The 11,138-nt window shown below is 63.2% G+C and overlaps 1 protein-coding gene across 1 annotated transcript; it reads right to left on the bottom strand.

Annotated features, from left to right (window-relative positions):
* Positions 1–5,084: 5,084 nt before the first annotated feature.
* IL12RB1 (interleukin 12 receptor subunit beta 1) lies at positions 5,085–9,082 on the bottom strand. The gene is given in 14 exon segments (XM_050910750.1): positions 5,085–5,507; positions 5,605–5,698; positions 5,786–5,882; positions 6,026–6,169; positions 6,271–6,417; positions 6,521–6,622; positions 6,714–6,900; positions 6,903–7,199; positions 7,282–7,364; positions 7,448–7,558; positions 7,737–7,773; positions 8,301–8,452; positions 8,525–8,694; positions 8,880–9,082. Coding segments are annotated over 14 exon segments (2,247 nt in total).
* Positions 9,083–11,138: the final 2,056 nt, after the last annotated feature.

The raw sequence follows: 11,138 nt of genomic DNA, 5'->3' as shown, positions 1-11,138 counted from the left end.
GCGGCCACGGCTCCACCGGACGGTCCCGGGGGGCCCTGAGCCGGTTTGCTCTGCTTTCCCGGCAGTTTTGTGTGTGAAAAAATGAGGGAGAGTCAATCTGCTTGCAAAGAGCTGGTAAACACCGGCGGAATGGATCTGGGGGGGGATTGCTCTCGGTCCTGTATTGACTGCTGCAAAGCTCAGCTGGTTGCTTGCTCCGGGATCAGCCCTTTCCCTGCGTGCACAGGGTTTGCTGCAAAAATGGGATTTTTTGGAGTTCTCTGGTTCCTACCGAGCCAGCTATCCTTAGTTCAACCCCGGCCGCCCGTTTGAGCAAAATATGTTTACACCGCAAACCTCTGGACGGCTCCGCTGCCAAGCGGGCAAGGGAATGTGTGTGCCGGTAAGGGCGCCGTGTCCTTTCCTTCCAGTTCACCCGATAGCCGGGGAAGCACATGGAGGCAGCCGCCCGGCTCCCAACGCCCTTGTTTTATGATTTCTTTTATTATTATTATAAAGTTTCATTTGAAAAAAAAAAAAAAAAAATTCAATAGCTGTGGCTTTGCCGCGCCAGGCTGCTGCCAAAGCCTGGAAAGCTTCGGCCGTGCCAGAGGCTGAGCTGCCCCCGGGGCTGCCGGCCTTGAGCGCAGCCATCTGAAAACATTAAAACTGCAGAAAGAAAACATTTCCTGCCATCACCCGGGCGTTTCTTGCATGGCAGAGGGAGAAGATGGTTTCTAACCGCTTCTCCCGGCTCGCGTGCTGGGGCACGCAGCATCCTGGTGCGATTTTGCAGTGATTTGAGCACCCAGTGCAGCCCCGCAGGGGATGGGGCAGCTCTGAGCCCCTCTCGGTGGGGAAAAAAAAACCATTAAATATTCAAATTTGATGCTGCTTCAAGTCATTTTCCATTGTTGGGTTTGGAAATAACGCTCGCCCGGGTGAAGCTGTTGCGGCAAGCGAGCTCAGCCTGACGCGAGCAGGAAAGAGCCGGGGGTGCTGGGCGGCCGCGGGCCCTGTTTGCAAAGTAAAACTGCAGTCGTTGTTGTTGTTGTGACACCCGTACGGTTGCGAAACACCGAAATACCCGTGACTTTCAAAACAAGCGGAGCCCAGCTGTGGCCAGCGGCTGTCTGTCCAGCTGTGGCCGTCTGTCCAGCTGTGGTCCCTGCAGCCCCGTCCCCGCTGCGCGGGCACGGCTGGGATGCCTGTGCCAGCGATGCTTGGGGGCTTTTTTTTTTTTTCTGGTGGGTGGGTGAGAACCCCAAAAGCTTTTCTTAGGGAGGAAAAGCAAAAATTCCCCAGCTGCAGAGGTTTTTCTGCCCCGAGGATCTGCCGGGCATCCCGGCCACGGGGGTTTTGCGATGCTGGGGGGGGGGGGGCGATGAGCCACCTTGCCCCTGGGTGAGATAAAGCCCTTGAATTCTGCTTAAAGAATAAAGTAATAATAATTTAAAAAAAAATATATATATCCTAGGGATCAGTTTGTTTGCTTAGAGATTAATTCAAAGCAGCTCCTGAACAGTCACCTAATCCCCCCAGGAGCGGGTGGCATTGTGTAGGTGGTGGCAGCGGTGGCTTTTTGCCCAGCAAATAATCCTCCTCCCTGCCACGGCTCGTGGTCAGGCTGGGCTCAAACACCTCGCTGGCGTCGGCTCTTCTCGGGGCTGGGGCTCGGGGAGGGAGAAAGGGTGCTGGGTGCGGGGAAAGGGCTGGGAGAGGGCTGGATGGACGAGGGAAGGGGCTGCAGGAAGGGCAGAGGAGGGAAGGGGTTGCAGGGTTGCAACCTTCTCGGCTGCCCATGCTAAAACCAGGCTGTTGCTCTGCGGGGCTGTGTTTCCCCAAGGCTGGGAAACAGGTTAAACTCCTCAATCTGGGAGCAAAATTCCAGCCTGGACCCACAGGGACAGACCTCACCTTCCCTGGGGGCTTGGACCCCCCAGGAGCTGATGTTTATGGGGCCATAGCAAACCCTTCCAGCTATTTTGTGTTTTTCCTCTGGTGCCAGCTGAGGTTGCATCCCCCAAAATCAGGGAGCCCAAATCAAACCCCCAGGCTCCGAGCATCTTCCCGCAGCTCCGGCTGGCTGCACCGCGTGCTTTCTCGGGATGCAGCACTGAATTTTCCACTTAGCAAGAGCAAGCGGAGGCGGCGTGGGGTAAATCCACCCATGCATGTCCCCAGCGCCGTTTGCTTTTGGGGACACGTCGCCAGGACCCTGCGGGAATAGGGAGGGAATAGGGGGAGGTTTTTCCCCTTTAGGGCAGGGATGCTCAGTGCTCGCCTTGGCAAACGGCCCCTTCACCCACGGCGTTTGGGCAGCGCCGGCACCAGCGAGTCTAAACAGCCACACCGAAATAGTCAGCGTATCAGGCAATATAAAAAGGCGTTGCAGGACATAATCAGATGTCCTTCCCTAAAAATAAAAGGCAGCGGGTCTTAGATTAGCTGCTTGTAAAGGTGTCGGGCTACGTGTGTGCACGGATGGCTGGGGTTGCTCTGCTCTGCTCGCCCGGGAAGACCCCAAAGCCGGGGGGACCCCAGAGCTCGGGGTGCCTTTGGGATTGATGCCGATCCGGCTGTGCTCCCGCCATCCCCCTTGCGCTGGGCTGAGCTGCTATTTTTTTTTTCCCCGTTGCGATGGCTTTTTGCTGCTTACCCCCGAGCTGTCCTAGGAGGAGTCCCCTGTTTGGTGTAACGAGATGCCTGTTCTCCGGCTGCGGGTGGCGGCGTAATCGGGCGCAACCGATGCCCTGCGGCACGTCTGGGTCCTGCATGGGGTCGGATCCAGACGGAGGAGCCGGGAAGGTCATGTCCTGGCTGTGCAAGCTGGCCCAGCAGCCGTCCTTGGGTTGCTGGGCTGAGAGTGGCTCCCGGAGATCCATTTAGAAAACAGTCCTGTGAAATTTAAACTAATTAGAAAGTCCTGAGCCGCTCGCTTGCACTAATTAGCAAGGCCGGCTTAATTAGTTTTCCCCGGCACGTTGCCCGTGGGCTCTGCGCGGCACCGTGTTTCCGGCAGAGCACCGGCCAACTCGGGACACGTGTGGGACAGGATGGATGGGGCTGTCGGTGGGGACGGGGCTGTCCCCGAAGGCATCGGGGGGGATGTGAGCGGCACCGCGGGTGGGATGGATCCCCGGAGGGTGACCCCACGGGGGTGATGGGGGGGTCTCCAGTCCCCCCCCCCCTCCCCCGGGGTGTTTTTAACGCAGCGGTCGGGACTGGCTGTCCTGGCATGAACTTGTTCCATGAACAAGAATGATTAACCGGCGGCGGCGCTGGCCCCGAGCCGGGCAATGTGTTTACCAACGCCGGTGGCACTTCCTTCACCGCTCCGGCCCCAAAAACGGGCTGTAAACAGGGGCCGGGGCTGAAACCCGAGTGTGCGCTCACACCGAGCCGGTAACCAAATACTTCCTCCGCACGTGGCTGGCCCGGTGCGCTCCGACGGTGAGCCCGGCATCGCCCAAATCCCAATAAAATCCCTAAATCTGATCTCTCCAGCTGGGTTTCTGGGGCCAGGAGGATGCCGGATCCCCGGCCGATCCCCAGGGATTTGGGGTGCTGGAGAGCAAGGATGGAGGCTGCCAGCGACGCAGGGGCCCGTGGGGTGGTGCGTGGTGGGGAGGGAAAGATGGATTCGCTCTGCCGGGAGGTGGGGAAGCACCGTGGGGACGTGGGGCTGGTGCCACCTCGTGGCTTCGCCGGCAGCTGAGACGCCCTGGACGTGCGGTGCCGGACACCGGTGGGCACGGTGGCAGTGGGCACAGTGGCGAGGGGTCCTGCATGCCCACAGCCGGCCGGGACCCCCAGCCGTGGGAATGATGCCATCGCAGCCGTCTCCATCCCCCAGGGGCGCCAGGAAGAGCCGTAAATCCCAACCCACCCACGGCTGCCGGAGGCCGTGCGGAGGAATGTGCCGAAACGCAGCCATGTGTCGTCCCAGCCGCGCTCCCCAGTTCATTATCTCCGGTCGGCATCAGCACAGTTTCCGCCCACGCGTGCCAGCGCTGCAAGCGTAATTTTGGTGAAATCCCTTGCAAAACACGACCGGGGCTAAAAGCAGCAGCGAGGAGGCCGAGCCGTACGCCGGCGGCTGCGGCAGAGGCACCGCGGCTGCGCTGGCACTGCCTTTCCCTGGACTTCCCCGCGCTACTAACCCCATTTTTTTTTTTTTTTTTTTTTCCCTTTTTATTTTTTGCACTCTCAGCAAGTAAACGCTGACGCCTCCGGCCCCTGCACGCAGGGCAGACGAAACCGCAAACCGCTCCTCATCTTCAGCAGCATCTCCAGTTCTGCCCCAGATAAGGCCCGAGGCGGCGGTGCGGCCCCATGTGGGGGTGCTGGGGGGCCACCGCCTGCCCCAGGTAACCCCCGGTCCCGGCCCCGCTGCCTGGCTGCGTCCTCGGCAGTGCCGTGGGTTGCCCTCGACTCGAAATCCTTGCCGTAACCTGCCTGGTGAGGCAGGGGAAGCCATCTCAGCCCTGCTGCTTCATGCATTTATTTTAATTTTTTTTTTATTTTTGCATTTATTTTTAATTCTTTGCACACTTCAAATTTTTTGTACATTTTTAATTTTTTGCACATTTTTAATTTTTTGCAGATTTTTTATTTTTTGCAAGTAGCCGGTGTTTGGCGCTGAGGCCGTTTGTGCCTCCATCCCGCCGGGGCGATGCTGGCCCCCGCTGCAGCAGGAGGGCAGGAGGCAGCCGGCTGGGATGAAGCTCTGCCTCTCCTCCAGATCCGGCCAAGGAAATACCCTCCGCCCCGGCCGGACTCTGCAGCCGCCTTCCCTTGTTATTTATCGCCAAGGAAAGGTTGAGGCTGGGAAGCGCGTGGCCAGATCCCGGCCCCATGCAACGCTGCATCTGGAAGCATCGCCTTCTGTGTCCTGGAAACCAGAAAATCCCCTGAAAGTGCCGGTGCGACCATGAACCCACAGGATGGGCGCTTCGGCATCCCACATGGGCGCTCGGAATCCCACATGGGTGCTCAGCATCTCACGTGGGTGCTCAGCATCCTGCATGGGTGCTCAGCATCCCATGGGACCCCCCCACATCTCTCTCCTGCTGTCCATCCCCGCTGCCCCAGCCTGGTGATGGCTATGGCACCAACTTCTCCGGCGACGGGTCCCATCCTTCCTCGTCCCTGATGATGACGGGTTTGTCGGAGATGAGCAGGGCAATGGGGACCAGTGACTGGTGCAGCCCCCGCCTTCCCTCCTCTTCCTCCTCCTCTTCCTCCTCCTCTTCCTCCTCCTCGCCGGGTGGGTGGCCGGTGCAGCTGGTGCTGCCAGGCAGTGGAAATCCCACCGGGCTCAGCACCTCCTGCCTGCGGTAGGCAAACGGCAGCTCCTTCGTGCAACCCAGCGGGCACACCGCTGCCGGTTCTTCAGCCACGGGGCCGGGCTGCGGCGTGCCGGGCCGTGTGCCAGCGTCGGTCGTTTCCTTGCCGGGATTCGGCTCTGGTATCAGCAGCTCAGCCGGGCTGAATCTCTCCGAGGGCTCCACGAAGCCTGGCCGGGGCTGGTCCTAAGAGTCGGATGCATTCGGGGTGGGAATGTCCCGTGCCAAGGCCACGCACGGGTGCCTGCCGGGGTGCAGGATCCGGCTCCTCCTGCACCTTGCATCTCACCTGGCTCATTTCGCCGGCGAAGAACTGGATGGCTTTGCTGCCCACGGGCTTGGGCAGGGGTGGGAAGAGGAGGCGGCGAGCCCTGGGGAGGGGGTGGTTGGTGAGGGGGTGGGTAATGGTGGGGGGGGGGTTGGCTGGAACGGGGTGGGGGCGAGGGTGCCGCCGTCACCTCTTTTTGCTCAGCTGGTAGATGGCGGCCACGGCGGGGAGACCGAGCGAGATGCCCAGGTACTTCAGGTTGGATTTCCACGCTGCTTTCTGGGGACCTGGGGATGGGCACAGCTGGGTGGTGGCATTTCTGTCCCCAGCACCCCGTGTGGGACACGGGAACTGTTTCGGGGCGAGGGTGAGCACCCCATGGAGAGCACCCCACGGGGACCAGAGAGGGGACGGGGTCTCCAGCCATTACCCAGCGCCTTGGTCTGGAAGTGCCACCAAGCATCGCAGGTCCCCCCGCTCTCCGCCGTCACCTCCCAAACGCCCACCCTGTAGGCTGTGCCGGGCCGTAGGTTTTGGAGGGTGTAGTGCGACGCCGCAGCGTCCGCTTCGCCATCTGGGCAAACGATAACGAGCAGGCGGTAGTCCGGCAGCTGCCTGCAGGTTGCAGGCAGCGCCCTCCTCCTGCCCCACGGGGACGGGGGGGGTCCCACTCACAGGTCACGTTGTCCCCCTTGGCCGCGTGGCAGATGAGGTACTTGGCCAGCACCCCAGGACAGGCGGCACGAGGGGACGGGCTCCACCGGAGGATGACGGTGGCATCACCGGCGCTGGCATTGATGCGGATGGGCACGGCCAGCGAGGCTGCACGTGATGGGGAGGGATGCAAAAAAAATGGGGGAGCGTTTCGGGAACCCCACTTTTTGCAGTTAAACCGGGCGCAGACGCTCCGTGTTTCCATACATACCGTTGCTGGCGTAGTGGTGCTGCAGGGCGAAGGTGGACCAGCCCCGTGCCGGGGCCCGGCTGTGCACGGCGAGGCGGTAACACGCCGGTGCTTCCAGTGCTCCTGCGGCAGGAACCGGGGACGCTGGTTAAACCTTTGCCAGGATCCGGCCCCAGGCGAGGGGGCCGGGCAGGGGCTCGGGGCGCTCCCTTGCCTCTCTCCACGTGGATGCTCTTGGCAGGGAAATCCCGTTGGATGCAAATGCCCTGTTTTGGGGCTCCTGGCAGCGGCTGCTGCTCGAAGCAGTAGGCAAAGCCAGGGCTCGGTGCTTCCCACTCTGCTGTCACGGTGCCGCCGGCCACGCTGATGTCCTTGAAGCTGAGATCTGGGATGAAACGGGGGGTGCGAGGGATGGCTGGGAAAATAACTCCCTCACGGCTGCCGGGGAGCTCAGTCCTTCTGCGGGGCAGGTACCTGCATGCTGCTCTGCCGGCACACGGAGCTGCTGTGCCGGCCCCGGCCCGGCAGCGTTGGCTGCCCTCAGCAGGATTTCGTACTCAGCCCCGGAGATGGTGAGGTTGTGTGCCGTCGCCTCCCTCCCCAGCACCACGGTGTCTTCCTCGGCCGGCTCGGCACAGCGGCACGCCGGCATGCGGGCGCGCAGCGTGTAGGTGACGTCCCCTTGCTCCTCGGGGGCTCGCTGGGGGAGGGAGAGGGGGGCGGCTCGGGGGATGAAGCGGTGAGGGGACACCCAGGAGGGTCCGCAGGGGATGCTGCCGTACCTGCCAGCTCAGCCTCAGCACCCGCTGCCCGTCTCTCCCCAGTTTTCCCAGCCGGTAGCTCAGCGCCGGGCTCGCCAGGATTTCTGCAAGAGGAACGAGCCCGGCTGGGCTATCGGCATTTTCGGGAGCTGTTGGGATCCCACCCGCCTCCTCTCCTCTTCCTCACCCTCGGGAACGAAGATGGAGCTGCTCCAGTCGCTCCAGTAGCTGCTCCAGTGGCGGGGCTTGTGCCGGAGCTGGACCTCGAAGGCGCCGTCCCCCCCCAGGGCGCAGGTCACTAGAGCGGGGTGGCAGGGTCAGGTCGGGGGTGACACCCCCCCCCCTTTCCCCCAGCTTTTGGCAATCACGGGGTGCTTGGGGGGCCGGGGGGGAGCGCAGCGCAGAGCCTCCCTGCCAGGACCCGGGAGCACCCCCAGGAGATGCTCGTCCCCCGCATCCCCACAGGCTAAACCGACCTGAGTCATCCTTGTCCGTCACTGACTCGCACGTCACCTGTGGAGAGAACCGGGGACGGAGGCACCCCCCCAGTAAAACCAGTATGTTACTGGGACATGAAAGCAGATGCTGCCGTGTCCCCCGAACATCCCAGGGGCTGGGAGAGCCAAACGGGGTGCAGGGGACATGGTGGCCAGGAGGATCCCCTCGGCCGGGGTACCATGCCTTCGGCCCCAGGACGGCCCTTGCAGCAACCGAGAGGGGTGGGGGGTCCCTGGCTGCGGGGGGTTTCACTGGGGACAAGCGTCCGGATTTCATCCGTCGTCGTCATTGGTATAATCTGGGGTTTTGCCTGTGTAATCCCCATGAATCGCGGCCTGATCCTGTTACGGGCGGCAGTGGGATCCCATGGCCGGGAGGATGGGGCAGAGCCGATAACGCCGCGAAACAGATGGGACATGGATGGGTTTGGGGAGGGCACGGTGGCGTCACCGAGCCCCCGCGCTCCCCAGCCTGCCTGGGCTGCCACAACGCTGCTGACCGTCCCGTCAGTCACCGCCGGCTCCGGCAAATGGTGTTTTTACCTGCGTCCAGCCGCGGTCTCCCATCCTCCGGAAGCGAGCCTCCCGCTGCGGCGGCTGGCCCCCACGGTGGCACGGTGGCCACGGCACCCGCAGCCGCAGCCGGCCACCGGTCTTGGTGAAGGGTGTCCCGGCGGGGGGCGGATCCAGCTTGACTGTAAAGAGGAGGTGGTCTCGCGGTTATCGGTGCTGGTGCTGGTGCCCAGCCCGGCCCCGCCGGCACTTACCGGCCTCATTGAGGTATAGCGTGAGGTTGGGGGTCCTGTGGATGTGGTCCCCCCCGCGTGCCTCCACCCAGGCCGTGGCGTTGGTGAGGACGTAGACGTGGTGATGCTTCAGGGTGTACGTCGTCCTCGTGCCCACCTTGAACCGCTGGCACAGCTGGGGCGTCACGTAGCTGGGGGGGGAGAGTGGGCGCAAGGTTGGATCTGGATGGGACAGCACTCACCCTCCGGGTGGGCTTGGGATGCGGAGGGCACATGTCCCCATGTGTGCCCGTGTGTCCCCATGTGTCCTGGTCAGGACACATCCCATGGGCTCCCCAGGACGTGGTACCCATCCCTGCCGCGGTGCTCGACTCACCAGAACGTCAGGAGGTAGGAGGTGTTGCCGGCGGGGCCATGGGGCGGCCAGGAGCAGAGGAACCAGCGGGAGCCGCATTGCTTCCAGCAGGAGAAGCTGGGGGCCGCGGCCGTGCCTGCGGGAGAAGGCAGCGGCTGGGGGATTCCCGCACCCCAAACCCCAGCGGGTCGGGCATGGCCGAGATGGAGCAGCGGCGTAGCCATTGCCCGATCACCCTGTTGCTCCCCCAGGGGATCGGAGCAGCTGTGCTGGTGATTCTCACCCAAAAAAAACCATTTCCCCCCTCCCTGGGGATGCAGCGCTGGCCGGTGCCGCTCGCCCCGGCTCCTGCCCGCTGCCAGCAGGGATTCACCCGGCTTTACTCTGTCCCTGTGGTTTTGGGTGAGCGTCTCCATCGCAGCAACAGCTCCCCGGGCCTTATCGCCCCCGAATCGTTCATTGAAAGTCTTCTGAAGTTATCTCTCATCTCCCAGTGCCGCAGGAGCACTTACCGCCCTGCGCCAGCACCACCAGCGCCGCCAGCAGCCACCCCAGCATCAGCCACCCGGGGTGTCCCACGCCAGATCCGGGGCTCCGCTGCCCTTCCCGGCTACCTGCTCCCCCGGCACCCAGTGGGTGCCCCCCCCCCAGCTCGGCGGCAGCCCCGGCGCTCGGCGCAGCTCCCCGCGCCCCGCGTTTCCTCTTCTGCTAAAAGCTTGCTGAAGGGTGGCTGTTCCCAGGCAGGGCAGAGCGTGAGGCGTGATTGCATGCCTCACTTTTACCAAAAGCAAAAGAGAAAGCAACGAAAATATCTCCCTTTTCTGCCGGCACGCCTGCTGGGACTTGGCCAAACCCTGCCTCGGCTGCACCGCATGCCCCAGCCGCACCGCGTGCTCCGGCCTGGCGAGAAGTGCAAGGTAAGCAAAAGAGATGTCTTGGGGTTTTGGGGGTTTTTGGCTTTTTTTTTTTTTGTTTGCAAGCTTCACGGCATGTTTTTGATCCCCTGCCCGTAACCAGGCGCATCTCGAGCAGCTGCTCCGAGGTTGGGGTTGTTCAGGTTTTCGGCAGCGTGTGTCTGCACACGCGTGTGCGCGCGCCTCTCGCCGAAACCGGGCTCCTGTGCCCATCCCCGGCACGACTTGTCCCCTACGGCCGCGAACAAAGCCCCAGTGAGGCAGGAGAGCGCGGTGTCACTGGGACGCCGGCAGCCGCGTGACGGGGTGGGTGACCCCGGGACGGCGGAGCCGGGTGGCACCGAGGGCTGCTCACAGAGTCCCCTTGTTCCAGCAGAAAGCGTCCCCTTGTGTGGCTTTTGCTCGGGGCCGGAGAGCGGCGGTGGCGGGAACGTCCCTGCGCCAGGACGGCGTTGCCAGGACCCCTCCGTCCCACTGCTGTGGGCATGACCAGGGTCGGGGCACAGAGGGTCCCCTGTCACCTCCTGCCCTCCTGCCTCACTGGGTGCCCTCTCCTGCCTGCCCGGGTGGGGGTACACACCAAGCTGTGCTGTGCCGTGCCAAACTGAGCCGTGCCGGGCTTTGCCATGCCGCAACATACAGCAGGACTGGGCTGTACTGGGCTGGGCCGGGCCATGTCGTGCTAAACAGGGCTAGGCCATGCTGTACCATGCCACGCCAGGCTGTGCCATGCTGGACCATGCCATGCCAGACTGGGCCGTGCCCTGTGCCATGCTGGACTGTACTGGACAGTGCTGGGCTGTGCCAGGCCATAAGACCCATGCTGTGCCATGCCAGCCGCAGGACAGACCTGGGCTGGACCACACCGAGCCAGGGGGGCTGCTCCCACCCTGTGCCCCGCTGTGCCAGCCCCAGGCTGTGCCGGGCCAGGCTGTACCGAGCCAGGCAGACTGTGCCAGCCCTGTGCTATGCTATGCCAGCCCCAGGCCATCCTGTGCTGTGCCACGCCGTGCCACGCCGTGCCATGCCATGCCAGACTCTGCCATACTGGGCTGTAGCAAGCCAGGAAGACTGTGCCAGTCCCGGGCTGTCCCGTTCTGTGCTGTGCCAGCCCCACGCCGTGCCGTCCTGTGCTGTGCCATGCTGTGCCGGGCTGTTCCAGCCGTGTGCCGTGCCGTGCCGCGCCGTGCTGTGCCATGGCAGACTCTGCCATGCTGGGCTGTACCGAGCCATGCAAACTGTGCCAGCCCCGGACTGTGCCGTGCCATGCCAGTCCCATGCCATGCTGTGCCATGCCGTGCCGTGCCGTGCCAGCCCCGGGCTCGGTGCTGATGCGCGTCCGGTGACGCGGCGGGACCGCTGGGCG

This window comes from Gymnogyps californianus, chromosome 24, assembly GCF_018139145.2.
Source record: "Gymnogyps californianus isolate 813 chromosome 24, ASM1813914v2, whole genome shotgun sequence".
In the NCBI taxonomy this organism is placed as follows: domain Eukaryota; kingdom Metazoa; phylum Chordata; class Aves; order Accipitriformes; family Cathartidae; genus Gymnogyps; species Gymnogyps californianus.
Note: the sequence above shows the minus strand (reverse complement) of the source record. Positions and strands in the feature narration are given on the sequence as shown.